Source organism: Pelophylax lessonae (genome assembly GCF_965119305.1).
Source record: "Pelophylax lessonae genome assembly, chromosome: 8".
In the NCBI taxonomy this organism is placed as follows: Eukaryota; Metazoa; Chordata; class Amphibia; order Anura; family Ranidae; genus Pelophylax; species Pelophylax lessonae.
Window position 1 is genome coordinate 37,096,874 of NC_138775.1, and position 26,927 is coordinate 37,123,800.

At 46.1% G+C, this 26,927-nt stretch overlaps 1 protein-coding gene across 1 annotated transcript; it reads right to left on the reverse strand.

Moving 5' to 3' along the window:
* LOC309561126 (putative peptidyl-tRNA hydrolase 2) lies at positions 1 to 26,927 on the reverse strand. The gene is made up of 7 exons (XM_082264870.1): positions 26,787 to 26,927; positions 24,350 to 24,464; positions 21,037 to 21,114; positions 19,530 to 19,604; positions 16,145 to 16,242; positions 13,188 to 13,302; positions 1 to 433 (listed from the first exon to the last, which is right to left on the reverse strand). The coding sequence occupies exons 2-7, from the start codon at positions 24,458 to 24,460 to the stop codon at positions 344 to 346; spliced, it is 567 nt and encodes a 188-aa protein (XP_082120996.1). The 5' UTR covers positions 24,461 to 24,464; positions 26,787 to 26,927; the 3' UTR covers positions 1 to 343.

Sequence of the window (26,927 nt, forward strand, 5' to 3'; positions counted from 1 at the left end):
CAGGATGAAAAGGATATTTTGAATGGATCCTATTCTACGGGGTCAATATAAACAACTCTATTTTTAGATGCATTGATGAATGAGGCTCTTTTCTGATACATACTAACACTGACCGCTGCGCTCTTCCACTAGTTCTTATTGGCAGGTTCATGTATCTACTCCCATCGCCGTTACATTTCCATTGTGCGAGAGGTGGAGTAGGTAAAACATCGCCTGCTGGAACAAGACTGGTCCTGACGCTATCTCCCGCTTCTTTGCGCTAAGAAGGAAGTTTCTGAGAACATCGTGATGGCCTTCCCTCTAATGCCAGCACATGGATTTCTCCTGCTTACGTTGCTAGCCTTCAGTTCAGTAATTTCAATTTGCCGGTTACTTTATTCACGTTCTCTTCTTCGCCCATGATGCCGAGGATGGTGTGTGAGCCAGCTGCAATCTGAAAAGGGAACAGACCAGTAAAAAGTGTCAGTGGGCAGACAGTCACCTCCATGTGTTAGTAAAGGAAATAACAAGAATGGATAAAAAAAAAAAAAAACCCCCACATACTCTACAAAGGCTGCGCAGCTCATACATTTAGCCAAGACTTGCTCTAATCCTGCCCATGCTATTATCTCTAGACGTCCACAAGGCCTTCAATACCATTTCCTGTGACTATATACGTTTTTTGCCCTTCGGTGGTGGGGATTTAAGGATGCGTTCCTTTCCTGGATCTCCACTCGGTATGCCTGTCTGCCTGCCTTTAATACGCTTGCTATACCTCCGAACCCTTTCCTGTCTGTAGGGGCACCAGGCAGACATGTTCTGTCTTCCCTTATTCATTTTAGCACTAGAATCTTAAAGGCTCCTTTACACTTACTTCAAAATGTGGCATTGGACACGCTTTTTTAAAGCACTCTAAAGGCCAAAGTCCCTGTCACTTAATAAAATGGCTGCCTTAAAGAACTGTTCACGTTGTGTTTGCTTTGCTTCAAAAATTATACTCCATGTCGCTTTCATGGTGCTTCAAAGCGTCTTCAAAGCCTCCATAGAAGTCTATGGACAAAGCTCTCTTACAGCACCTGCAGCTTTTGAGGGGCTTTTATTCAGCTTTACTTTGTTTTGGATTTATTGCAGGATTGAGATATCAATACATACACAGGGCATCTGCCAAGCTTCAATAAAGCTTCAAAAAAGCATCACTGCAGCAGCAAACACACATAAAAAAAGCATGATGATATGGTAGGTGCTTTAATGTGTGCTGAAGTCGAAGCAAATGTAAATGAGCCCTTAGCGGCAGCTATATAGATCCACCCTGACATCTGGGGTCTTGAGATTGCAGGAGAGCAAAGTTTTATTGTTCAATGTTGATATCTTATTATAGGTCTCTTCACCTCATATTTCCTTGCCAGGCCTCTTCGCTCTTCTTTTTTTTTTTTTTCCCAACTTTGGCTCTCTCTCGCAACCCCGCATCAATGGGAAGAAGTCCAAAGCTCTGAATCTTTTGCTTTCCCTGGACCAGCTTCATGGTGTTTGAACCAACAATACTTTCTCATGGCCATCCTCCTTGCCATACCTCAGTATTCACCTTACCCCATCTTAGGATTCCCTGTACCGGGCTAATTAACCTCCTCTGTTCAAACCCCTCACTGGCCTCCTTAACAATCCTGGATTACCTCGCAGATTTCCTGGTTCGGGAGGATTCACGCCCTACGTATGACATCCTTACTGAAACTGCTCTACTTCTTTTGAGTTCTACCCATTCCCATACCGGAACAAATCATGCACATCGAACAACATAAGCTGCTCTACTTCATCTGGCTTAGTCGACAACCGAGACTGCTTCATCTGGCTTAGTCGGTAACAGACTATCTGTATTGTGCCGATGCAGAGCAGCGGGGGGTGGGGTCTGGCTGTCCCTAACCTTTGGTCCTATTACATCGCCGCACAAATTACACCCCTTGTTTCTCTTTAACGCTATCCTAGAAATGCCAATTTGGAGAATGCTCCCCCTTTCCTGCTTATAACCTCCTTCGGACTATGCCTCCTTCCTGGCCTTCAGTATCGGATCTGACTCTACTACATTGTGCCTGAGGCATTCTGTGAAATTCTCCATCCGCTTGATTTTGCTGCATCTGCCCCTTTCAGACACTCTGGATACGCCCCAATTCCTCCCCGCTTTTTGTAACCCGTTGGCATTCCACGGGTGGCGAGGACGAGGGACTATATACATATACAAGCTCTTGTCCTTCAACGGCATCAAATCTTTTGAATATATTCAATATTTGCAAGAACACTGGCAACTTCCATCAGCCGCGATTTTCTGTTACACCCAAATCCGCCACTATGTCCACAACCTCCTTAAAAACCAGGCCCCCCTAAATGCTTAACCTCAGTTTAAAATCGCTTCCATTAAATGCCTTATGTCTGATCTCTTTGCAGCCTTAATGAACAACATGGGCCCTCGCACACTTCCATATGCTTCTAAGTGGGAAGCAGACCAGGGCAAGAGCTTAGACCAACCTGCCTGGAACCAAATCTGGCAAGACTCTAAATGTTCTTGTAATATATTTGACCAGGAAAACACTTGTAAACTGATCTCATGTTTGTGCATGACTCCAATAGGAGTAGCAAAATGTTGTCCCCTCTGCTTCTCTCCTCTGTGCTTTCGAGGATGCAGGGAAAAGGGCACCTTCCTTAATATTTGGTGAATGTGCTCCAAAGCCCTACAATTTTGGTCCCGGGTCAATGCACCGATTCACACGGTCCTAAATGTTTCTCTCACACACCATTCCTGGGAAGCGTTGCTGCATAAGTCGATCCCGTCCTTGACTAAAGCTCAAGGAGGAAGCTGGTGGGGTTTGTATTTTTGGCAGCCTGGCGACAACTATTCCTTAATGTTGCTGAAGTTAAGCAGTGACTTCTGGGAACCATGGTCCACAAGAAGCTCACATCTATACTTACTGACACCCATGCCTAATATCTGAAGATTTGGGATCCCTGGACAGCCTATAATGACCATCTAAATTTAGACCGTTCTTTACTCTCCATTTGACCGTTTAGATGGACATTTTGAACCATCTGGCCCGCACAGGCTCTCCCTCCCCCAGGCAAGCTCCCCCCCCCCCCCCCACTCCTCTCTTTTCTGGATCTTAAGCAGCTTTCCTACATGCTTTACTTCTCTCCCACCTTTTGCCCCTGTCCTGGTTTCTAGGATGCCCTATTCTTTCTACTGGCCCCATCGGAGCGTACCCCCCTCATGTGGTAGTGTTACTAATGGAGCTTCTCACAGTTTCCATTTCAGTTGACTATGTACAGCATGGGTGTCCAACCTTTTGGCTTCTCTGGGCCACATTAAGTGTAGAGAAATCTTTTCAAGCCGCATATAATATAGTTAAGGTATACAAGTAATAAAATGCCACCGTGCCCTTCCAGCGCCGCCGCGCCCCCCCGCACTAATTTAACATAACCAGAGGGTGATCAAATGAAATTAAATCAGTATACAGAGGTCCGAGGTTTACTTCTGAGATATTAAACGAACACTCTAACCACCATGACCACTTCAGTGATTTGAAGTGGTCATGGTGGTAGCAGTCAGAAACACTGCACATGCTCGCCTCGCCTCCCCCGCCCTCCCCTCCGAGGCAGCCTCTGCCTACCGTTAGTTGGAAGCCGCTGGGGCCATGTCCCCGACCCGACCTCCTTCCTCCCCAGCAAAAAAAATAAAAACATTTTCAGGGGGCAGTGGGCCGCAGGTTGGACATGCCTGATGTACAGTTTACTGTGCTTTATGGTTTGTGATAGTGTTTGTGGGTATGAGGAAAAACTGGACTTTAATGGCACAACAAACTCGGGTATAAATTTAAAATATGATTTTATTTGAAATGACAAAAGATTAAAAATATAACAATTGTACCATCGCACAGTTTCTATTCATCTTTTGTAATTTCAAATAAAATAATCATATTTTAATTTTATACCCGAGTTTTTTCTTCATACCCACAAACACAAAGACATTGAGGACGAGACACAGTTGACCGCGTTATGTCCGCAGTACCACTCTGCGCTGACATATATTTCTAACCTTACGATTTATGATGTCACTTGCGTTGTCACTTCTGCTTCCTATTGGTGATCCTATTTATGTTTTTTTTTTTATTTGCCTCTCTTCCCTTACCGTTGTTTTCTTATTGTAAATGCCTTTCACACCTTGTAGTACTACTTAAAAACCCTAATAAAAGTTTTGTGAAAAAAAAAAAAAAAAAAAACTCTATACAAAATAGCTACTACAGAATCTGTTTAAAATGTCTATATCTAAAACAGGTTATTGAAATAATCTAGAAAAAAAAAAATCAAACACTAAACTGACAAACTTCTATTATCACCCTATATTAATTAAAAGCTTACAAACACTACAAACATGTACATCCAGCAGGGTATCTACCTCCAATTATGCTTTGACAGTAATGTAAACTACCTATAATGCAAGGGATATATAACAGTGCATTCATAAAATATGCAGACTCTCTTCACTTTTTTTAATTTTGTTATGTTGCAGCCTGATACAATTGTTTAAATTTATTTTTTTCTCATTAATCTGCACTCAGTAGGGGTCTGAATACTTTACGAGTGCACTTTTTAAAGGACATATCAGAACAAAACAGTTCACCCTTTCGGGATTACCTTTAGGTAATAAAACCTTCCAGGATGATCTGGGTAGCCAATTAGAAGGCCAGGATCTTGATGGCCCTGCAGACTACAACATACCTATAACAGGACAGTGAAGTAATAGCACAGAAATGAGGTCACTTCTGTACTGTCGTGTGCTGATCCTTCCTCCACCAGTCTGAAGGCTGCATTGCAGGATAAAACAGGAGGCTGAGATCAATGGAGATTTAGGCTTGGTTCACACCAGGATTGCAGTCCCTGTTCCTGTGCGATTCAGTGCAGTGCAATTTTCAAATTCATTTGACTGGGTTAAAATCACACAGGATCGCACAAAAAGTAGTGTGAACAAGCTCTAAGGCTTATGCTAAATCTGTCAAAAAACAAAACATTAAAATTTACTAAGATTGGAGCAGACAGAATCTGACACTGTGTAACCAGATTCTAGCTTTCATTTTCAATGCTTAGATGAACAAGCTGGAGTTGGAAACTCACTAGTTACTATGCACAGCTGCATAAAATTCTATCTGCTCCAGTTTTAGGAAATTCTCATCAGAGTCCTAGAAGCTGCAGATATATCAATGCCTGTACTTTATACTTAAGGCAGAAATAAACTTTGCAAATACCACCCCTCAACATCTTCTGGGTGCTGGGCCTATGCCTATCTTGAGTTGCGGGTTGGGGAATGATAAAACTCCCACACATGTGCACGGGAGTTCATCCATACTGGCGCCGAGGTGTGCAGAGAATGTACACTGTACATTCTAAAGATGACTGCTGACAGGCAAGTAAGTTTGTTTTAAAGCAGATGAGGAGCTGACCTGCTCACATTTCTTTGTTACTTTTACATTCTCTATTAAGATTATAGATTTCATTTGGGGCAAAGTGACAGCGTCTGTGTAGAGGCTTCCCCCACTGGTACGCACCTCTCCAGTGATCCCCCACTGCTTCTACAACCATTGCAAAAATATTTGGTTTTTCCAGGGATGGAGCAACATGTAACCCTTTCCCATAATGCAGTGCTTGGGTCTAGCAGCCAATCACAAACCCCAGCACTAACCCATAATGTAAAGGGGGAAGTTGCCACCCTCTCTGCACTCTGACACGAAGTATTGAGGTGGAAGCTGTGACAGGGGATGGGAAGCAAGGGACTGATAAAGAAGTGTGTATCAGTGGGTGATGGGGGGGGCCTTTACATAAATGCTGTTGCTTTGTCCTGAATTGGCAAAGCATCTCTTTATTATGCATTAAAGCATCTCTTTATTATGCATTAAAGCATCTCTTTATTGTGCATAAAAAGGATGAGTTAATCTTTACAGGAATAATAAATGCACAATGTTTTTTGCTAGGGTTGCACTGTTACCAGCTTTTTATTGTCTAGTATTAGTACTGATACTTTGCAGTGCGATTTGCATCAATACAAAATAAAAAGAGGCAAATTGCACTGCAAATAAAAAAACCACATGTGATTTAAACAGGAATACGGTGCGATTCCTGTCCGAATTGCAATGCGATTTCCCCCACCTATTGTGTGTGTGAACCCAGTAAAGAAAGGTAAGCGCCATCTAGTGGGCAATTTATTAAAAATGTTATAACTCACTACATATCTGGTCAAATCCAACTCTGCATAGTTTCCCTGTCCTGAGTATAGGGCAGAAGTGGTGCTGGGGGGGGGGGACTGAACAGGACCGCCTATCCATCTCCTCCAGCAGCCATGGTTTTCGATCATTGGCGGGACGGGGACAATATGCAGAGTTGGATTTGACCAGATATGTAGTGAGTTCTAACATTTTTAGTAAACTGCCCACTAGATGGTGCTTCCCTTTCTATACTTGGTTCACAAACATGGTGGGGGAAATCTTCTGTAATTCTTTGCAGTGTGCGATTTGCGCCCATTTATTTTGTATGGACACAAATCGTACCTCAAACTATTGCTTTTGGGAGCATTTTCATGAGTACTCTTGAAGATAACGGTATTGGTGCATCCCAAATTTTTTCAGATCAAAAATTCCATTTTTTTTTTAATTTACCCTAAAATCAATTTCTCTGATGCTCATTGACAGACACAGCTCCTGATCTTCTTAACCATTGGGTTATACTGCCCCCGTGCAGGAGTAGGACAGTAGGCAGAAAAAAAAAAAAAAAAAAGACTGACTACGCCTACGGGCAGTCCCAGGAGGTATACTTACCCTCTCTGCTATAGGTACTCGGTTTTGTTAAAAGCAGTCAGAAGAATTACAACTCCACAGAGGGGTAGGTGCTATGTCTGTCAATGAACATCAGAGAAACGGATTTTATGGTAAGTCAAATATCACATTTTCTCTTTCGCTCATTGACGGACACAGCTCCTCATCTTCTTAACCATTGGGATGTCCCAAAGCAGTGTCAAACATGAGGGGTGGGAAGTGCAGGAAAAAAATTCCCAAAGATAAAACCATAGCCCACCAGGTAACAGGAGCTCAACCAAAAAACAACTGGAGCCCACCTGAAAACTTTACACCCCCAAAGAGGGAACAGGCCCTCTGAACAGCAAGAGGCATCCGCAGATGCCAACACATCCACTTTATAGAACTTTGTGAAAGTGTGCACAGACGACTAAGTGGCCCCTGGCAAACCTGCGTCACCGACACCTGAAGATGGAAGGCCTAAGAAGCACTAAGTGCCCGAGTAGAGTGTGCCTTTACAGGGAAAGGAGGAACCTGACCGCTAATAGAATAGGCCTGAGTCACTGTCTGATCCATCTGGAAATGGTCGCTTAAGAATTGGACAGTTCTTTCTGAGGCCCATCCGTGAACACAGTGAGTCGGACTTCCTAAAAGACTCCGTAGCTGCCAAGTACACCCAGATTTTTATTCAAGTACACCCAGGGCATGCAACGCCACTTCTCTAGGATGTTTCAGCCTGGGACACAGGAATGGCAACACAATGTCTTCATTTAAATGGAAATCAGACAACCTTTGGAAAGAAACGACTGATAGGGGCGAAGAACCACCTTATCTTTGTGGATCACCAAGTAAGGTGGACAAGATAACACTGCCAATTCTGACACCCTGCACGCAGAGATGATTGCCACCAAAAAGGCCACCTGCTGGGACAGCGTAAGCAGGAGAATCTCCCAAAGATTTTCAAAGGGAGGCTGCTGGAGAACAGAGCACCAAGTTGAGTTTCCAAGGCGGTAACGGAGACCGCACTGGAGGAGCCTAAGTGTCGAACCCCCTGAAGAAAGACATGCACCAGGGAGTACGTGGCCAAAAGGTCGTTGAAAGAAGACTGCCAAGGCCGAAACCTGGCCCTTGATGGTACACAAAGTAAATTTCTGCTCAACCCTCTGTTGGTGGCTCAGGTCTTGGCCTGTCTTCGAGGAAGAGCAAGGGTGAACCTCAAGAGACTCTCAGTACGAAATGTAGGTTTTTCACTTATGATGGTAGATCTTCCTAGAGGTAGATTTTCTAGCTTTCAACAGCGTTGAAATCACCGACTCAGACAAACCTCTATCCTTCAAACACCTGTCAATGCCAGCAACTGTAAAGCAGGATGGAAGATCGTCCCTTGGGACAGCAGATCCTCCCTGAGAGGCAGTCTCCAAGGGACGTCGATGATCAGAAGCACCAGGTCGGCGTACCAAGACCGGCGAGGCCAGTCCGGAGCCAGTAAAATGACCAGAAACCCTTCTGCTTCGATCCTGCGCAAGAGTCTTGGCAGAACCTTGAGAGGAGGGAAGGCGTAAATCAGACAATACTGGCCCCATGGGGCCACCAAGCGCTACTGTGGCGTCCGCCAGAGCGTCCGCCAGAGGATCCCGTGACCATGCCACAAACCTCTGCAACTTTCTGTTAAGCCGAGATGCCAACAGATCCACCTCAGGGGTGCCCCACCGGAGACACAACTGATGAAATATATCCGGATGAAGGGACAACTCCCCTTGGTCCAATGCCTGCCGACTGAGATAATCCGCCTGCCAATTTTCTACCCCTGGAATGTGTACGGTGGAGAGGGCTGAACGAAGCATTCTGCCCGCCGTAGAACGCCAGCTACCCCTAGAGCAGCCAATACACCTGTGTTTGACATAAGCCACGGCATTGTCCAATTGAATTTGCACTGGACTCCCCTGAAGACGATTCGTCCAGTGATCCAGGCACAGCCTGATCGCTCGGAGTTCCAGGACATTTATCGGTAGTTTAGACCCTTTCAGTGTCCAGACACTGAACCTTTCCAGAGGGTAAGAATGAAACTCGATCTTGTAGCCAGACTGTATTACTTCAAGGAACCACTTGTCCACGACTCCGGGTCCATGGATCCGGGAACCAGCGAAAATGCCCCCCCACCCCAGGTACGGGTGAGGGCGCACCTTCATGGTGAAGGAGCCTTGTCCGCGGGTCTGGGGAATTCCCCTCTCGACTTGCCAGACCAAGGTTGCTCGGATCCTCCTGAGGCGACTTTGATCCCTTGTCAGCTGACCCTGAGGGACAAAAAAACTTTTTGTGAGCCGAGAGGACGGGCCACATCCTTGCCCTTACTAGCCTGTGGAAGGAAGATACTCTTCCCCCTTGTGGGACCCTTAATGATGTCATCCAGGGTATCTCCAAACAGGCGATCTCCCTAAAAAAGGAGATCAGTTAAGGCTTTTTTTTTTTTTTCTCTAGAAGTCTGGTTCGCAGACCAACATTTGAGCCAAAAAAACACGCTTAAGGACCACTGCCGAAACAGACAGACAGTCTAGCGAGCAGGGGAGCTGCATCCAAAGAAGCATCACAGATAAACTGCAGCCACTGGACCAACTGGTCAACCAGCTCAGCAAAGGCCGGGGGGGGAGCTGCTTTCCCTCCAGGTCACGGTGTAAAAGTTTAACCCACTTGGTCAGAGTTTTTGCGACACCAGGGCAATGGTGATTGCCGGTCTAAGTGCTGAACCAGCAATCGTGAACATATTGTGGGCCACAGCTTCCGCCTTCCTGTCAGCCGGATCCTTAAAAGGCCGGAGACTCTTTAACCAGAATCAAGGATGCCTTGTTCAATCTGGAAACTGGGGGCCCACCACCGATGGAACAGTCCACTTTTTAAGAAGGGACTCTTCAAAAGGGTATCACATTGCAAATCGCTTAGGGACCACAAGGGGACGTTTTGGACGTCCTCACTCTTTTGTGACAATCCTGTCAAAATATGAGGGGGAAGAGGGAACACCTTCGCCGCTCTAGACGGCTTGTGAGTGGCAAAGGGGATCGGTGCCTCTGCGTCCATTTTTAAAGTCTCACGCACAGACATAATCAGTGCGTCCACCAACGCCTTTTCGTGCGTGGTTACAGGTATGGAGGAATCATTCTCACTATCTTAGAATTCAGGGAGGGTGGTCGCAGACCCCGAAAGGTGAGCCACGTCCACGGCGACGTATCAGACTCCTGGCCCGCCATCAGTGCATGGTTGGGACCCAGAGGGCCTCGGAGAAGGGGTAAAGTGGGGAAACGTGCTCCAAGGACTCAATGCAAATAAGGGGATCCTCACCAAAAATGCAAAACACTGCTTAGGGAGAGGAAGAACACCCCACAAGACTCACCACCAGGGTAAACTGCACCCTACGTTTGGCATCCAGAGAAAGAAGAGACCCAGGAGTCAGCACCAGGGGATAAGGAGAGGCTCCCAAAGCCGAAATCACTGCCCAGAAAAGCTCCAATGTCACGGCCGCTGCTATTTTCAATGCTGGACTACCGCAAAATGGCTGCCGGACTACACAAACGGATGAAGGGCTAGATGACCCACAGGGACCACCAGACACAGAAAGGGGGGGTGACTAATGGGAAGGAGGGGAACCTGGGGGTCCGACCGCTCCATCGAAATGGGGGGGGCTGTCGGCCAGGAGGAACGCTGCAACGCAGGCTGAGACATGGTTGTATGGGACAACGCGAGGAGTTTAACTCGCAGGCCAGCCCCCGTCCGGTGGGGCTATATCGTGGCCGACCTAGTGCAGAACTGAGATCTGAGGAAGGAGCGCATGCTCCGAGAACGCGTCGCCGGCGCCCTGACGTAATCCCGCTCGCGGAAGTGATGACGGATGGTGTTTGGAGTGTCCCCGGGACTAGGAAGTGCGGCAGCTACCGCTACAGCCTACCTGCTACCACTCGAGCCATCCTGATCCTCACCGGAGTGTGCTTATGAGCTGTATTATTTCATCCCTTTGTGAGTACCCCCCTTTTAGCGGTTAATCCAATAAAGAAGTTACAAGTTATTGCACTTAGAGTGGCACCTGTGTTTTCTTCTAGTCAGAACTGAGATCTGCAAGCGCTTGCTGGCCAGACTGGGGTGACCACAATCTAGATTATCCAGCCCTTTGCTCAGTCCAGCAGTTGATTGTAGAATTTGCAGGAAAAAATAGAAAAATCTATCTAAAAAGGAAACAATTGCTAGGACCAGAGATCCTAGCAGAGAGGGGGACTATACCTCCTGGGACTGCGATTGGCGTAGTCAGTCTTTTTTTCTGCCTAGTGTCCTACTCCTGTAGGGAGTAGAAGATCAGGAGCTGTGTCCGTCAATGAACGAAAGAGAAATGTGCATTTATTATTTTTCCTGCAGGAGCCTGGAAAGCATTGCACCCAGGAGCATGGGTCAGGGGGGAATCTGGGGGACTGGCAGCAAGAGCTGGAACATGTAACAAAAGGTGAACTCATCCTTTAACCACTTCTGGACCAGAAGGTTTTACCCCCTTAATGACCAGGCCATTGTTTGCGATATGGCACTGTGTTAAATTTAACTAACAATTGCACAGTGGTGCAACGTTGTACCCAAATAAAATTGATGTTCTTTTTTTCCCACAAATAGAGCTTTCTTTCGGTGGTGTTTGATCACCTCTGCGATTTTTATTTTTTGCTCTATAAACAAAAAAAAAAAAAAAAAAAAAAAAAAAGAGTGACAATTCTGGAATAAAAAAAATAATAAAAAAAACTATATATATATTATATATATATATATATATATATATATATATATATATATATATATATATATATATATATATATATATATATATATATATATATATATATATATATATATATATATTTTTTTTTTTATTTCAGGTTCTTATATAGCGCTGTCAATTTACGCAGCGCTTTTAAATATACATTGCACATTCACATCAGTCCCTGCCCTCAAGGAGCTTACAACCTAAGGTCCTTAACTCACATTCATAAATACATAGTAGGGCCAATTTTTTTTTTTTTTATACAGGATCCAATTAACCTACCAGCATGTCTTTGGAGTGTGGGAGGAAACCGGAGTACCCGGAGGAAACCCACGCAGGCAAAGGGAGAACATGCAAACTCCAGGCAGGTAGTGACGTGGTTGGTATTCGAACCAGTGACCCTCTAGCTGCTAGGTGAAAGTGCTAACCACTACACCAACATTCCCAAAAAAAAAAATTGTTTTGTGCAAAAGGTAACGCATCTTCTACAAACTAGGGGTAAGATTTATGTCATTTTTATTTATTTATTTTACTAGTAATGGCAGCGATCAGTGATTTTTAGCGGGACTGCGACATTGCGGCAGACAGATCAGACCCCTAACTGACATTTTTGACACTTTTGGGGGACCAGTGACATTACTACAGTAATCAGTGCTAAAAATATGGACGTTACTGTACTGACACTGGAAGGAAAGGGATTAACAGCAGGGACGATCAAAGGGTTAAATGTCTCCCTAGGGGTGCTTTCTAACTGTGTGGGGGATGGACTTGCTGGATGAACAGAGAGACCTGTGTTCCTAAATAGGAGGAACACAGGATACCTGTGTTCATCATTGACAGAACATCAGTCTGCCGTGTTTACATTAGCAGATCACCATTCTGTCTCCACGGGGAGCGATCCTGGGTGCCCAGCGGACATCGCATCCACCGGACCCGCTGATTGGCTCCCCCTGTGGCCAATCGGCGCGTGTGCCCCCACTAGCTGTTCCACAAAACGACGTACAGGTACGTAGTTTCACGGGACAGAACCGACCTTCTGCAGTATAAGTACGGCAGCTGGTCGGCAAGTGGTTAAGGAGCAAAAATAAATTCAGGGAACCAACCAGGAATGATATCTTCTATCAAAACCAATCAAATATGTTGTGGATGATGGTTGCAGGGAAAATCCTTGCATCTCCCAGAGTACAACATGCACTTGGTATTATTTGTAATGTTTGCAAAGTTTCACGTAGATCATTATCATGTGCACGTAGAAAGTATGAATGACAAATATCTGCAAATAATTTATGAGGCTCAGCAAATGGATGCACAAGCTAGAACTGGTCTGGGGAGTGCCCTGAATAGACAAACAACAAATGTGTCAAAGAAAAGTGTCAAAGAAAATTTGAAGAAATGTGTCTAAATGTCAAATACATTTTTGCAAAAACAATAAAATACGTTTGTAACACCTGGGCCAATTTTTATAAATTCTGCCAACTTGTGCGTCAGCAGGGTCAACATCTGAATATCTAAATTCATCATTTATGGTTTCCAAAGTCATTAACTATAATGATGTTTATACAGTATTATATATTAGGTTTGCCAATGTGCTATTGTACCTGAGTCCTACCAGCATCCTGCACCAGGTACGTTGGAAGATCCAAACTTATCGCCAGAGCCTGTAGCTGCATTAGGTGACCTGCGCTTGCACCCTGAAGAACAACCTTCTTAGCCCTGTACAAAAACCAAAATACACGATCAACAAAAAAAGAAAACAACCTATTGTTCTTCCTGTATAGTAAAGCTCAAATTGAATGATGTTTTCAATCATTTACATTCATTCCTACTTTAAACTAGGGTTGGACCGATACTAAGCATTTGCTCAGCTACCTAAAACCAATACCTTTGCAGTGCGATTTAAGCCCATACAAAATTAATGGCTCAAATCGCACTGCAAAGAATTGCATGCGATTTGAACAGGAATGCGGTGGGAGATACCTATCCGAGATCACTTGTGGTTTCCCACACTGCTCCTGTGTGAACCCAGACTTATCATAGTGACTTCAGCATGGATTCACATAGGAGCGGTGTCGAAAATTGCACGAGATTCAGACAGGAATCTCACTGCATTCCTGTTCAAACCACATGTGATTCTTTGCAGTGCGATTTCAGCCCGTTCGTTTTGTATGGGCTCAAGTCACACCGCCAAGGTATCAGTACTTGAGTACTTGTGCACAAGTATCGGTACTCGTCAGTAAAAGAAACGGTATTGGTGCAACCCTACTTTAAACTGCCAAATCTGTGCATGTCAAGTGTCAAGAGAGTGTTACCTATGTACAATCCAAAATCAAGCCATTTGTAGTTTATTAAAAAAAAATTGGAAGAGGAGAGACACCAGACCAAACAATGAATGCAGGCGAGCTGAAGGCCGCTATCAACCCAACCTGGGCTTCCATAACACCTCAGCAGTGCCACAGGCTGATCACCTCCATGCCACGCCGCATTGATGCAGTAATTTATGCAAAAGGAGGCCCAACCAAGTATTGAGTGCATACTATACTGTACATGGACATACTTTTCATTAAGCCAACATTTCTGTATAAAAAAAAAAAAAAAAAAAAAAAAAAAAAGATTTTTAATTGGTCTTATGCAACATTAAAATTTTCAGAGATACTGAATTTTGGGTTTTCACTAGCTGTAAGTCATAATTATCAAAATTAAAATAAAGAAATGCTTGAAATATATCTGTGTGTAACGCATCTATATAAAATATACAAGTTTCACTTTTTGAATTGAATTACTGAAATAAATTAACTTTTTGATTATACTGTATTCTGTATTATACTGTATTCTAATTTTATGAGATGCACCTGTTTTTAGCTGTTAAACGTTAAACATGAATCATTTCATATAACTGGTTCAGTTTCAAAACCTGCAATGGCAAGGGGCAACATTATGAGAACAGTTATACTAAAGACCTGCAAAGGCCTGTTACAAACATATCTAGTATGTCCTTGGATGTATGTGTTTACATTATGGAAGTACCTTGGTTTTATCTGCTCAGTAGCCACAGAGGTGATATGCCATCACACCATATGGGTGAAGGGAAATGCAAAGAAGCTTTCCCTTTAAATCAGGTCTGATAAGCCAGGAATTCTACTCCTCAACCCATCTTCATCTACAGCACCCCATGCAGCAACAATACATTTCCACTGGGAGATTTTGGAGGATGGATTGAGGACACCCATACGAAGTGGAGAGGTGCAGCATTCCTGGCTTATCAGACCTGATCTAAAGGTAAAGAACATTAAACCTGCTGATTATTGGGTCTAACTAGAAGGTGAAAGTATTGGCATACTAATGATGGGATTTGCACACCAAGTGTTGGATTAACATTCACAAAAGGATATAGAAATTTCAGCACAAGTGGATGGAAAATATTAATGGACATGCACAGTAATATTTAAAGGACTTTTATTTTATTTATAGGTAAAGAGGTGGATTAAACACACAATCACAAAGTAGGACACAGTGATCCTGGGACATGTGGACGAATAATAATAATAATAATAATAATGGGACAAGCACAGAGATATGTGAAGGACTGTTTTAATTTTTATTCTTGCTTTGTTTTGACATAAGATTTATATTGCTAGCTGTAGGTCATTTCTTTTTTAAGAGGTAAAAAGGAGAAGAAAATCACTTGGTGTATGTTTATATTTATACTGTGCGTACATACATACTTTTTAACTTTATTTTTCATTTAATGACCGGTGGTGCATAGTTTGTGATGTCAGTACACTCATGTCATAGTGATTGCACTGGGGTTTTTAAAATATTTTCCTATTTTAGTGATGTTACCACTACACCTATAAGAACTGTTAGGCTGGGTTCACACAGGTCCGGCTGCAGTTTGTAATCCAGTGTCCTGTGCGTTTGTGTTCACCGGTTCAGGTGAAAATCTTTCCCTGAATTCACACCTGAACCGGACCCAAAAAAACAAAAAAAAAAAAAACCTTGCAGGACTCCTTTTAAATTCGCACCCAGCCGCCCTGGACGTGTGTGAACCAGCTCCATTGAGATCCGATCACACTCACGTTATGCGAATTGGATGCACTGTAAAACTCATCTAATTTGCATAATATGAACCCAGCCTTAGCCCCTGTTCACATCAAGCAGATTGGACATGCCAAATCGCAGCCTTTTTCTGGCAATGGCACTGTCCGAATCGGTGTGACACCAACTTTGCGGTGCCGCACAGATTCCCAAAAGTAGTTCCTGCACTACTTTTGGCAACTTCGGGGACTATTTCAATAGACATCTGTGCATGAATCCGCACAGATGTCTCTCAAATCGCCCCCGAAGTCAGACTGAAACACCGGTTTGAAATTGTGTGAGTTCAGCTGAACTTACACAAATTCAAACCCGCATTCAGTGTGAACCTAGGCTTAGTGGAACAGGAATCGAGATGCAGCACCAGGTTTAAGAATGTTAACTACAGAGCAATTATGCAAACAGTAAAGTACACTGATGTGGGGTAAGGACAAAAAAAAAAAAAAAAAATGTTCAGACTTACCCAAACACATCCCATTTATCAGCCATCTCCTTGGTCTTAGAATCCTTTAAGAGAAGTTGATATAAGCCGATTGCTGCATGCCCAACCTGTGCTGCAACCTGTGAGAGAGAATCTGGATTAAACTACAGAAAGGCACAATTCCACACTGCCAAAAGATCTATACAGCTCACAGCCTGTATCCCTCATCTATCAGTGTCTGCCCAGAGGCAACAATCAACTTCTTTGAAGAAATAGACAGTTGTATCTATCAGATGCGGCGGTTGATGAAATGGAGGTGAACGATTTCTGCACTGTCAACCATGTGTGAAATCCTAGATACAAGGGATCAACACATCCATCACCGCACAGCAAACCAGACTCCAATTTGTCGAGGAATCTGCTACACACTGGGGGATATTTAGGCCCCTTTCACACTTGTGCGACCTAAAAGTTGTGCGATTTTGTGGCAATTTTGACTGGACTTGAAGCAATGCCTGTGTAATCTTGAGGTCTATGGATCTCAAAACGTATCAAAGTCAGACCAAAGTAGTGCAGGGACTACCTTGAAGTCGCACAGATATGAATGGTACTCACTGAAAATAACAGAGTATGACTTGTCATGTGACTTTGCAGTCCCAAGTCGCATAAGTGTGAAAGGGGCCTTGTTAAAACTGGAGAGTGCACAATATGGTGCAGCTTGTCATAGAAGCCAATCCACTTTTAATTTCAGCTTGTTCAATTAAGCTTTGACAAAAGAAACCTGGAAGCTGGTTGGTTTCTATGCAGAGCTGCACCAGATTCCGTGTGCACCAGTTTTTACTGCTTGGAGTCAGTAAAGTGAACTAACGTGACTATTACTATATGAAAGATAGCCAGCCAATCACTACCTGTATACGACAAGTATACTTAACTCTCTGACCTTCACAACATTACAGTGTTCTATAGCAATGTGGAGGTCAGCAAGAGGAACCAGTGAGAGCTGCGGAGGACCCAGAAGATGGAACTTACCAGTTTCCAACATACATTAGGGGATGATTGCTCAGGAATGGAGCTTGGCAGCACAGACAGCAGAAAAGATCACTTCTTTCACTTTTTTTTCTTCACAGGTATAGATTTGATGGACACTGTATTCAGAGCAACAGGGTCACACCAGACAATGTTGGAAGGTTTTTTACCATGTACAGGTACCTCAGATCTGGTTGCTGCCTTGGTTTAGCCAATATACATGGTCAACACCTACTTCATGGATGGAGATGATGGTTCAGGGATGACAGTTATGCAATTCCTGGTGCCCATGCATTTCTTGGAGGGCCAAGAGACCAGATAGTAGGATGGCCAGCGGCATCAGGAAGGTGTTCTGTTCCTCAGGGAGACACCTGGTGAGCCGAGAGACCGTTAGGTAAGATGGCTGGCGGCTTCAGAAGGGCGCCCTGCTCCTCAGGACATCCGGCGCCGACAGATAGGGGAGCCCAGCGTGACAGATCCAGCAGCCAATCGCACAACGCGTTTCCGAGCGTGCGCAGTAGCCTCACAGGGCATGCGCGCTCCTTTCTCAAGTGCAGTCCTGCAGACTGCACTTGAGAAAGGAGCGCGCACGCTCGGAAACGCGTTGTGCGATTGGCTGCTGGATCTGTCACGCTGGGCTCCCCTGTCAGCGCCGGATGTACTGAGGAGCAGGGCGCCCTTCTGAAGCCACCAGCCATCCTACCTAACAGTCTCTCGGCTCACCAGGTGTCTCCCTGAGGAACAGAACACCTTCCTGAAGCCGCTGGCCATCCTACTATCTGGTCTCTTGGCCCTCCAGACATTTCCCTCCTTCACCATCCCCTGCACCACCTCTTGGAGCCACAAACATCCAGCCGTGAACCCCTGCGTTCCTGCAGACCACCTAACAGATGAGCTATTTTATACTGTTTTAAATGTGAGCAGTTTTCCTGTACCTGCCTTACCCTTTTAATTAAACTGATAACACAGAGGCGCTCTGCTTTTTTGTTTTTATTTCCACTTTCAGAGATGACTTCTCTCTGCAGCTGAGCTGGCCCTGAGTGTCATCTATTTCAGCCATCAACTACACCAGACTGATGACTATAAATGAACTGCATACCCCTTGATGCTATATAGGTATGTGTGATGCGCCAACTCCTATCCTGTTTGTTCATGCATTTCTTGGCTGCTCTGAAGAGACTACCTTGCCCATTCAGGGCAAAGGAACAAGTGTCTATATAGAGAAATCCCACCAAAAACTCTGATACTCACCTTGCAGTGCGCCATTACCTATGTTGCAGCTGGCGACAATACTTGGTGCTTCCCAGTAAAGGGAAGCATTTAACCTCTCCATGAAAGTGCTCAGGCTTATCAGTCTAATGGTAGGACCAACCACTGTCACATGACAGAACTGATATCATCCAAGAGGAAAGAGTGCCAGAGGAGCACTGGCAAGGCAAGTAACAGTGGTTCAGGGAGGGCCTTTACAAAGAAGCTTACCCTGAATTTCCCAAATGGCAAATACAAGTCAGTCTCCTGCTGAAGCCTCCCACCTTGTAGCATAACTACAAAAGTTGAGGCCCAGCTGCTTGCTTTAACCACTTCCATACCAGGCCAATTCTGGCATTCCTCTCCTACATGTGAAAATCTTTTTTTTTTGCGAGAAAATTACTCAGAACCCCCAAATATTATGAATATTTTTTTTAGCAGAGACCCTAGGGAATAAAATGGTGGTCGTTCCATTTTTTTTTTTGTCACACGGTACTTGCGCAGCAATTTTTCAAATATGATTTTTTTTTGGTCAAAAAAAAAAAAAAAAATCAAAACAATATTTACCTCAATTTTTTTGGATAATGTGAAAGATTAGGTCTTGCCAAGAAAATAGATACCCAACGTGTAACGCTTTAAAATTGCACACACTTGTGGAATGGCGCCAAACTTTGGTACTTATCTTAACCTTCATAGGCTACGTTTTAAATTTTTTTTACAGGTTACCAGTTTAGAGTTACGAGGGTGGTCTGGTGCTAGAATTATTGCTCTGGCTCAAATGTTTGTGGTGATACCTCACATGTGGGGTTTGAACACCATTTACATATGCAGGCGTGACCTACATGTTTGCTTCTGCAGGAGAGTACGTGGGGATGAGGGCACTTTAAAAAAAAATAAAAAATATTCCAGCAGGCTTGTTAAGTTCAGAGGTCGTCTTCAAGTGCAAACCATGCTTTCCCCTGAAGTATGCTTTCAATGCATACGTCTTTTTTTTTTTTTTTTTTTTTACAATGCTTGCATATAAAAGCTCTCTAGTAAGCTCATTCATTTTCTACGCTTTTATCCACAATCCCTTGTGCTAATGTAAGAAAGAAGACCCGATGTAACCTGATCATGTTGTATTTTTTTTAGAAGAATAAGAAAAGAAACATACCTTCCCTACACCCATAGGGAGCTCCATGTTCACCACAAAGACCATTTTGTAATACATTTCATCTTCATCTGCATACTGGGAAAAAAAGAAAAGAAATGCAAGAATGGTCATAATACCACTAAATGTCATAGCTGAATCTTACCTTTTACTCCTCTGTGACTACCAGAGACCACTGCAAAGACCTCTTCTTCAGTACTAGTTCTGTAAGGCCCCTTTCACACAGGCTTTCCGATCAGGCCGGCCTATCAGTTTTCCAGGCGGACCTGATCGGACACTCCATGCACCTCTATGGAGCAGTGGATGTCAGTGCTGACATGTCCGCTGACACCCGCTGCTATCCGATCCATGAAATCCAGACAGATGGTAACCCTATTTTCCATCCATCAGGAGGATCGGATGAAAACAGACAAGCGTCCATTTTCATCCGATCTCCGATAGAGGAGAGCTGGGCTCTAACAGGTCCGTCTCAGCATAGTGAGCGGAGAGGGACCTCTCATCCACCTGCTCAGCGAGGGATCAGCCTACCGGGCGGAAAGGCCCGTGTGAAAGGATCCAAAGAGACATATTGATTCCTCAGCCAAATTATAACTAAAAACATAAAGCATACAGCTGTAAACCTAAGGACAAAGCAGAGGATGCTTTCAATTTTACCTCAAGTATTTTACAGCCCTCTTGCTGGAACGGGTGGAGCAATGATACCTTTTGCATAGTCTCCATTCTTTGAGGACCAGGGATTATTCAAAAGGGTCTGTGTCCCCCAATGAACATTCAGAGAAAATGCCTGTCTGGGGGTGTTCTACATACAAACAAACGGTGTACAGAATGAAAGGTCACCATTATAAATTAGACAGACGTTGAAGGCTGAATTCACACTGCAACGGAGACCTTCCAGAGCGACTCACCGCTCAGACAGGTCCCCATTTCCGGCTGCGGTAGGGGGCAGTGTGGTGCACAATTCAGCGCATCACATGACTTTTTTTTTTTATAAATACAAACTTTATTTTATAAAAAAAAGAAGCAAGAAAGCCAAAAAACTAAAATTGGTCAGAAATCTTACTCACCCAGCGCTTAGTAAATATAATATTTCTAAAAGACCATAGAGGTCACAGCAGCTGTTAGTGTTTTAGATTTATCATTTTAGAGTTAATCTATTGCACCTTGTACCGAAACTTAATTTTAGGTGTTCAAAATGTACACTTCATTCATGGCAATGTACAGCAGTGTAATGCACTGTGTTGCTGTACACTGCCATGCGATTTAGCAAGGTGCGCTGCGATAAAATGCTGCATGTCTGCATTTTCGCTCAGCATTAGGTTATGTAGCAGTGTGAATGGGACACATAGGAACAATTGTTACCTGTGTGCCCCCGCGGTGACGTTTTACCATATGGTAAAACGTCTGCCACAGCATATAGTGTGAATTTACCCTACAGGTGTCAGATGGGCGTCTCTGCCGCTAACATCAAAATCACTAAGAGGCTGCATATGGAGCCTAAGGTGAAAATTACCAGATTGTGGTTTTCTAAGCTTTCGAAGTAAAACATGGCAGCCTCCTCAGCAGAGATGTTCCCGGTCAGAATGAGAGCCTAAAAAAAAAAAAAAAAAAAGAACGAACAATTATTGTTTATCCAGAGATGTTACACAGCAAACAGAAGATCAGGACACTCCTAGGATATTTCTGCATGAATGCTAGTGGGTTTTTTGCCCCAACACCTTCCTATATCACCAGGGGATTCTGTGTGTACTTCAAATGCCACCTACCCACAAGCAGTCTTTACAAAGGGCTATCAGTTCATTTTACAAAAAAAAAATGCAATAGTGAGACTCCCTTGTTTGGTTATAATAGCTACCCACGGGGGAAGATACTGGAACTTGTCACTGAATTCCTTACTCAAGCCACTACACAGAAGAGATACCTTTAAAGCCCAAGTTCATCACAAATGAAACAAAAAAAATGAGCACATGGGACAGGACTTACAGTCAGTAGGATATGTCCTTACAGCTGCGGGTCCCCCTCTTAGCTGATATCCTCCTCCACTATTCCCGCTGTCTTAATCTTCCAGTGCACTAGGGGTTAATAGAGCTGTGACAGGTACTTTTCAAAACTGCTGACTATGCCCGCCCTTTCCGCTCAGCTCCTCTATTCAAAGAAACTGTACTATGCATGAAACGTGATCTATGCATGGAGGATGGGCAGATGACTGAAATGTATGTCCCCTCCATTCATAAACGCTAAAGTATGGCTATGTACAGAGAAGCTGGGCGGAATGGGTGGGCATAGTTGGGCACTCTTGAAGACAGCCTGTCACAGCGGTCTGCCTCTATTAATCCATTATGGTGGTGGGGGTAGTGGGAAGGATCAGTAGGAAGATTTAAGCTAATAGAGGAGCCAGCAGCTCGTCTGACTGTAAGTACTGTCCCTTGTGCTGTTTTTTCATTTGTGCCTTAGGCTTTACCACATGCCCAACCACTTTGGATGGCTAAATCTGTTGCAGATTGGGGAAGCACACGTTAGACAAAGAAGCAACAGAGGATCTGCTTTTAAGTAGGCAGCATTAGGTGGACCCTGTCACCCACCATATCCATAACCATTTGCCATATCTTCCTAACTGCAGGCATGAAAATGCATTTGCACATAGGTCAGGGACTACTCTCTCCACTCCATCTCAGTATGCAGTCAGTGACCACTCTCTACACCCACTCGCAGCACCCAGTCAGTGACCACTCGCAGCACCCCATCTCAGTACGCAGTCAGTGACCACTCGCAATCAGTCAGTGACCACTCTCTACACCCCATCTCAGTACGCAGTCAGTGACCACTCTCTACACCCCATCTCAGTACAGTCAGTGACCACTCGCAGTCAGTCAGTGACCACTCTCTACACCCCATCTCAGTACGCAGTCAGTGACCACTCTCTACACCCCATCTCAGTACACAGTCAGTGACCACTCGCAGTCAGTCAGTGACCACTCTCTACACCCCATCTCAGTATGAAGTCAGTGACCACTCTCTACACCCACTCGCAGCACCCAGTCAGTGACCACTCGCAGCACCCCATCTCAGTACGCAGTCAGTGACCACTCTCTACACCCCATCTCAGTACGCAGTCAGTGACCACTCTCTACACCCCATCTCAGTACGCAGTCAGTGACCACTCTTTACACCCCATCTCAGTACACAGTCAGTGACCACTCTCTACAACCCATCTCAGTACGCAGTCAGTGACCACTCTCTACAACCCATCTCAGTACGCAGTCATTGACCACTCTCTACAACCCACCTCAGTACGCAGTCAGTGACCACTCTCTACACCCCATCTCAGTACGCAGTCAGTGACCACTCTTTACACCCCATCTCAGTACGCAGTCAGTGACCACTCTTTACACCCCATCTCAGTACGCAGTCAGTGACCACTCTCTACAACCCATCTCAGTACGCAGTCAGTGACCACTCGCAGTCAGTCAGTGACCACTCTCTACACCCCATCCCAGTACGCAGTCAGTGACCACTCTCTACACCCCATCTCAGTACGCAGTCAGTGACCACTCTCTACACCCCATCTCAGTACACAGTCAGTGACCACTCTCTACACCCCATCTCAGTACACAGTCAGTGACCACTCTCTACACCCCATCTCAGTACACAGTCAGTGACCACTCTCTACACCCCATCTCAGTACACAGTCAGTGACCACTCTACACCCCATCTCAGTACGCAGTCAGTGACCACTCTCTACACCCCATCTCAGTACGCAGTCAGTGACCACTCTCTACACCCCATCTCAGTACGCAGTCAGTGACCACTCTCTACACCCCATCTCAGTACGTAGTCAGTGACCACTCTCTACACCCCATCTCAGTACGTAGTCAGTGACCACTCTCTACACCCCATCTCCGTACACAGATTTGGACATCTGCAAGTGAGAGCTCTTGCTCTCTCATGGACCCCAGCATGCACATTAGTAAACATAAGCATACAATTAAAATGAAAAATAGAAAGTGGGCACTTGTTTAAATTTTAATCTATGGGTTGATATGTGGGTTTGTGAGGATTTCTTAATACAAATACAAAACGTAGAATAATTAAATAAAATAAATTTAGTGCAATCTGTCAATTCATAATAGTTAATAATCCCCCAATCTCCAATAATTAATCATAGAAATTTTCTTACCGCTGAGTTCTAAAAGCCAGGAGGCGGGTATTTAGGTCACGTGACCACTGTGATTGGTGGTCACATGATCGGAAAGCTTCTGATCTCAAGTATGCATCAGGAGCTTACCAATCTCCGCCGGCTACTATGCTGGGAGCATACGGCACTAAGGGGATAAAATAATAAACAGGTTATACTTTCCTGATCTGTGCCATGGTATTGCACAGAGCAGCCCCAAACCACCTCTTATCGGGTCCCCCTCTGGCACGCCAGGATCCTTCTCAGTGCAACCCCATAGCTAGCTGCTTCCTATGGTGGCACACTGATGGGATTGCTCCCAAGCCCCGCTGTGTGCATCTATAGACATACACAGTGTGGCTCGGCCCCGCACCCCACTTTCTGCTCACAGGATTTGACTGGCAGCAACAGGAGTCAATGGGCAAAGGCTCCCTTTGCTGCCCGAGTCGCAGTGAGAGAAGGAAGAGAAGCCAGGACAGTGCTGGATTGCTGACTGGCTGAAGTGTTTTGGGGGTGAAGGGGTTGGGTAGAGGTGATAGTGGGGTGTTATTTTAATGCAGGGAATGCATGAAGGTAAAAGACAGCAAGACGTTATCACCACTTTAAGAAATAAAGGAAGGAAGGAGGAGGAATGAGCGATGTGAGAGGTTACCTTCTTCGCCTCTTCTTCCGGAATATCCAGATCTTTCAGCTGTTTCAGATATTCTGGATTGACCTCCATTGTCTCCTGGGGAGCCTCAGACACGGCTTCATGAGCCTCCATTACACTACAGGCAAGAGAACATGTGTCAGTCCATGTACACCGATGTATAACTGGGCCCCAGAGCTGACATACTTCTTGTATGGTCTGCCTATTGTCTTCCCGGTTATGGCTTCCCCAGGACATCCCGGGCCTTCAACTTCTAGCAGAATACCTAACCAGTCAGTGGTGGGGGGAGGGGGTGACCATCGTGTGCACGGCGTGGTAACGCTACACGGTGTGTATGCCAAAGCAGTGTGTGTGTTCAGTGCTAAAGCTCCATGTGTGTGAGTGCGGGACTAAGCCAGCACTGGACCATATTAATCCCCCACCATGCCTCTCACTATGAAGCCACACCCTCTAAAAAGCAGATATTTTGGCCACTCTATTATAACCACTTTACCCTTCCCCCGAAGAGTGTCAGGGAGTTACAAAATTATTAAAATTTTACTCCACCCACAAAAAACTGACACCACAGGATTCCACTCTGCATCCCCACACCACAGGATTCCCCTCTGCACCTCCCACCACCACAGGATTCCCCTCTGCACCCCCCACCACCACAGGATACCCCTCTGCACCCCCCACACCACAGGATACCCCTCTGCACCCCCCACTCCCAGCACCACAGGATACCCCTCTGCACCCCCCACCACCACAGGATTCCCCTCTGCACCCCCCACCCCCAGCACCACAGGATACCCCTCTGCACCCCCCACCACCACAGGATTCCCCTCTGCACCCCCGCCACCACAGGATACCCCTCTGCAACCCCCGCCACCACAGGATACCCCTCTGCAACCCCCGCCACCACAGGATACCCCTCTGCAACCCCCGCCACCACAGGATACCCCTCTGCAACCCCCGCCACCACAGGATACCCCTCTGCACCCCCCGCCACCACAGGATACCCCTCTGCACCCCCCACACCACAGGATACCCCTCTGCACCCCCCACACCACAGGATACCCCTCTGCACCCCCCCCCACACCACAGGATACCCCTCTGCACCCCCCACCCCCAACACCACAGGATACCCCTCTGCACCCCCCACCCCACAGGACACCCCTTTGCACCCCCCACACCCAACACCACAGGATACCCCTCTGCACCCCCCACCCCACAGGACACCCCTTTGCACCCCCCACACCCAACACCACAGGATACCCCACTGCATCCCCCGCCCCCCAGAAAACCGCAGGCTACATCTCTGCACCCCAGACACCACAGGATACCCCTCTGCACCCCCCGACAAACCCACAGGATAACTCTCTGCATCCCCGACACCACAGGATACCCCTCTGCACCCCCCCACACCACAGGATACCCCTCTGCACCCCCACCCCCAACACAACAGGATACCCCTCTGCACCCCCCCACACCACAGGATACCCCTCTGCACCCCCACCCCAAACACAACAGGATACCTCTCTGCACCCCCCGACACCACAGGATACCCCTCTGCACCCCCCACACCACAGGATACCCCACTGCATCCCCCGCCCCCCAGAAAACCACAGGCTACATCTCTTCACCCCAGACACCACAGGATAACTCTCTGCAACCCCCACCACCAACACCACAGGATATCCCTCTGCACCCCCCACCACCACAGGATACCCCTCTGCACCCCCCACACCACAGGATACCCCTCTGCACCCCCACCCCCAACACCACAGGATACCCCTCTGCATCCCCCGCCCCCCAGAAAACCACAGGCTACATCTCTGCACCCCAGACGACACCACAGGATAACTCTCTGCAACCCCCACCCCCAACACCACAGGATACCCCTCTGCACCCCCCAACACCACAGGATACCCCTCTGCACCCCCCACACCACAGGATAACTCTCTGCAACCCCTGACAAACCCACAGGATACCCCTCTGCACCCCCCACACCCAACACCACAGGATACCCCACTGCATCCCCCGCCCCCCAGAAAAACACAGGCTACATCTCTGCACCCCAGACGACACCACAGGATACCCCTCTGCACCCCCCAACAAACCCACAGGATAACTCTCTGCATCCCCCAACGACATCACAGGATACCCCTCTGCACCCCCCCCCCCCCAACACCACAGGATACCCCTCTGCACCCCCCACCCCACAGGCTACATCTCTGCACCCCCCGACAAACTCACAGGATACCCCTCTGCACCCCCCACTGCCACCAATGGATACCCCTCCTGCACCCCCCCCGACACCACAGGATATCCCTCTGCACCCCACCTCGACACCACTCTGCACCCTCCCCTCCACCTGACACCACAGGATACCCCCCTAACACCATGGGGTATGCCCCTCAAAATTACACCCCCTCCCCCCCGGGATAATCTCCAGTACCCCGCTGTGTGACGTGCCCCTCCTCCTCCCGGGTGACAGAACAGCCGCCTCTCTCCGCACACAGCCTCCCCGATCTCTGCTGTGCACGCGCTCTACGATAATATCGGCAGCCGGGAGCGCGCTCACACACAGAGGAAAGCT

Coding starts and splice junctions, on each gene's coding strand:
- LOC309561126 (XM_082264870.1), bottom strand. CDS start 24,460: ATGGAGGCTCATGAAGCCGTGTCTGAGGCTCCCCAGGAGACAATGGAG. Junction 21,115..24,349: donor CGGAAGAAGAGGCGAAGAAG/GTAACCTCTCAC, acceptor TTTTTTTTTTAG/GCTCTCATTCTGACCGGGAA. Junction 434..13,187: donor AGGATGCTGGTAGGACTCAG/GTACAATAGCAC, acceptor TTCCCTTTTCAG/ATTGCAGCTGGCTCACACAC.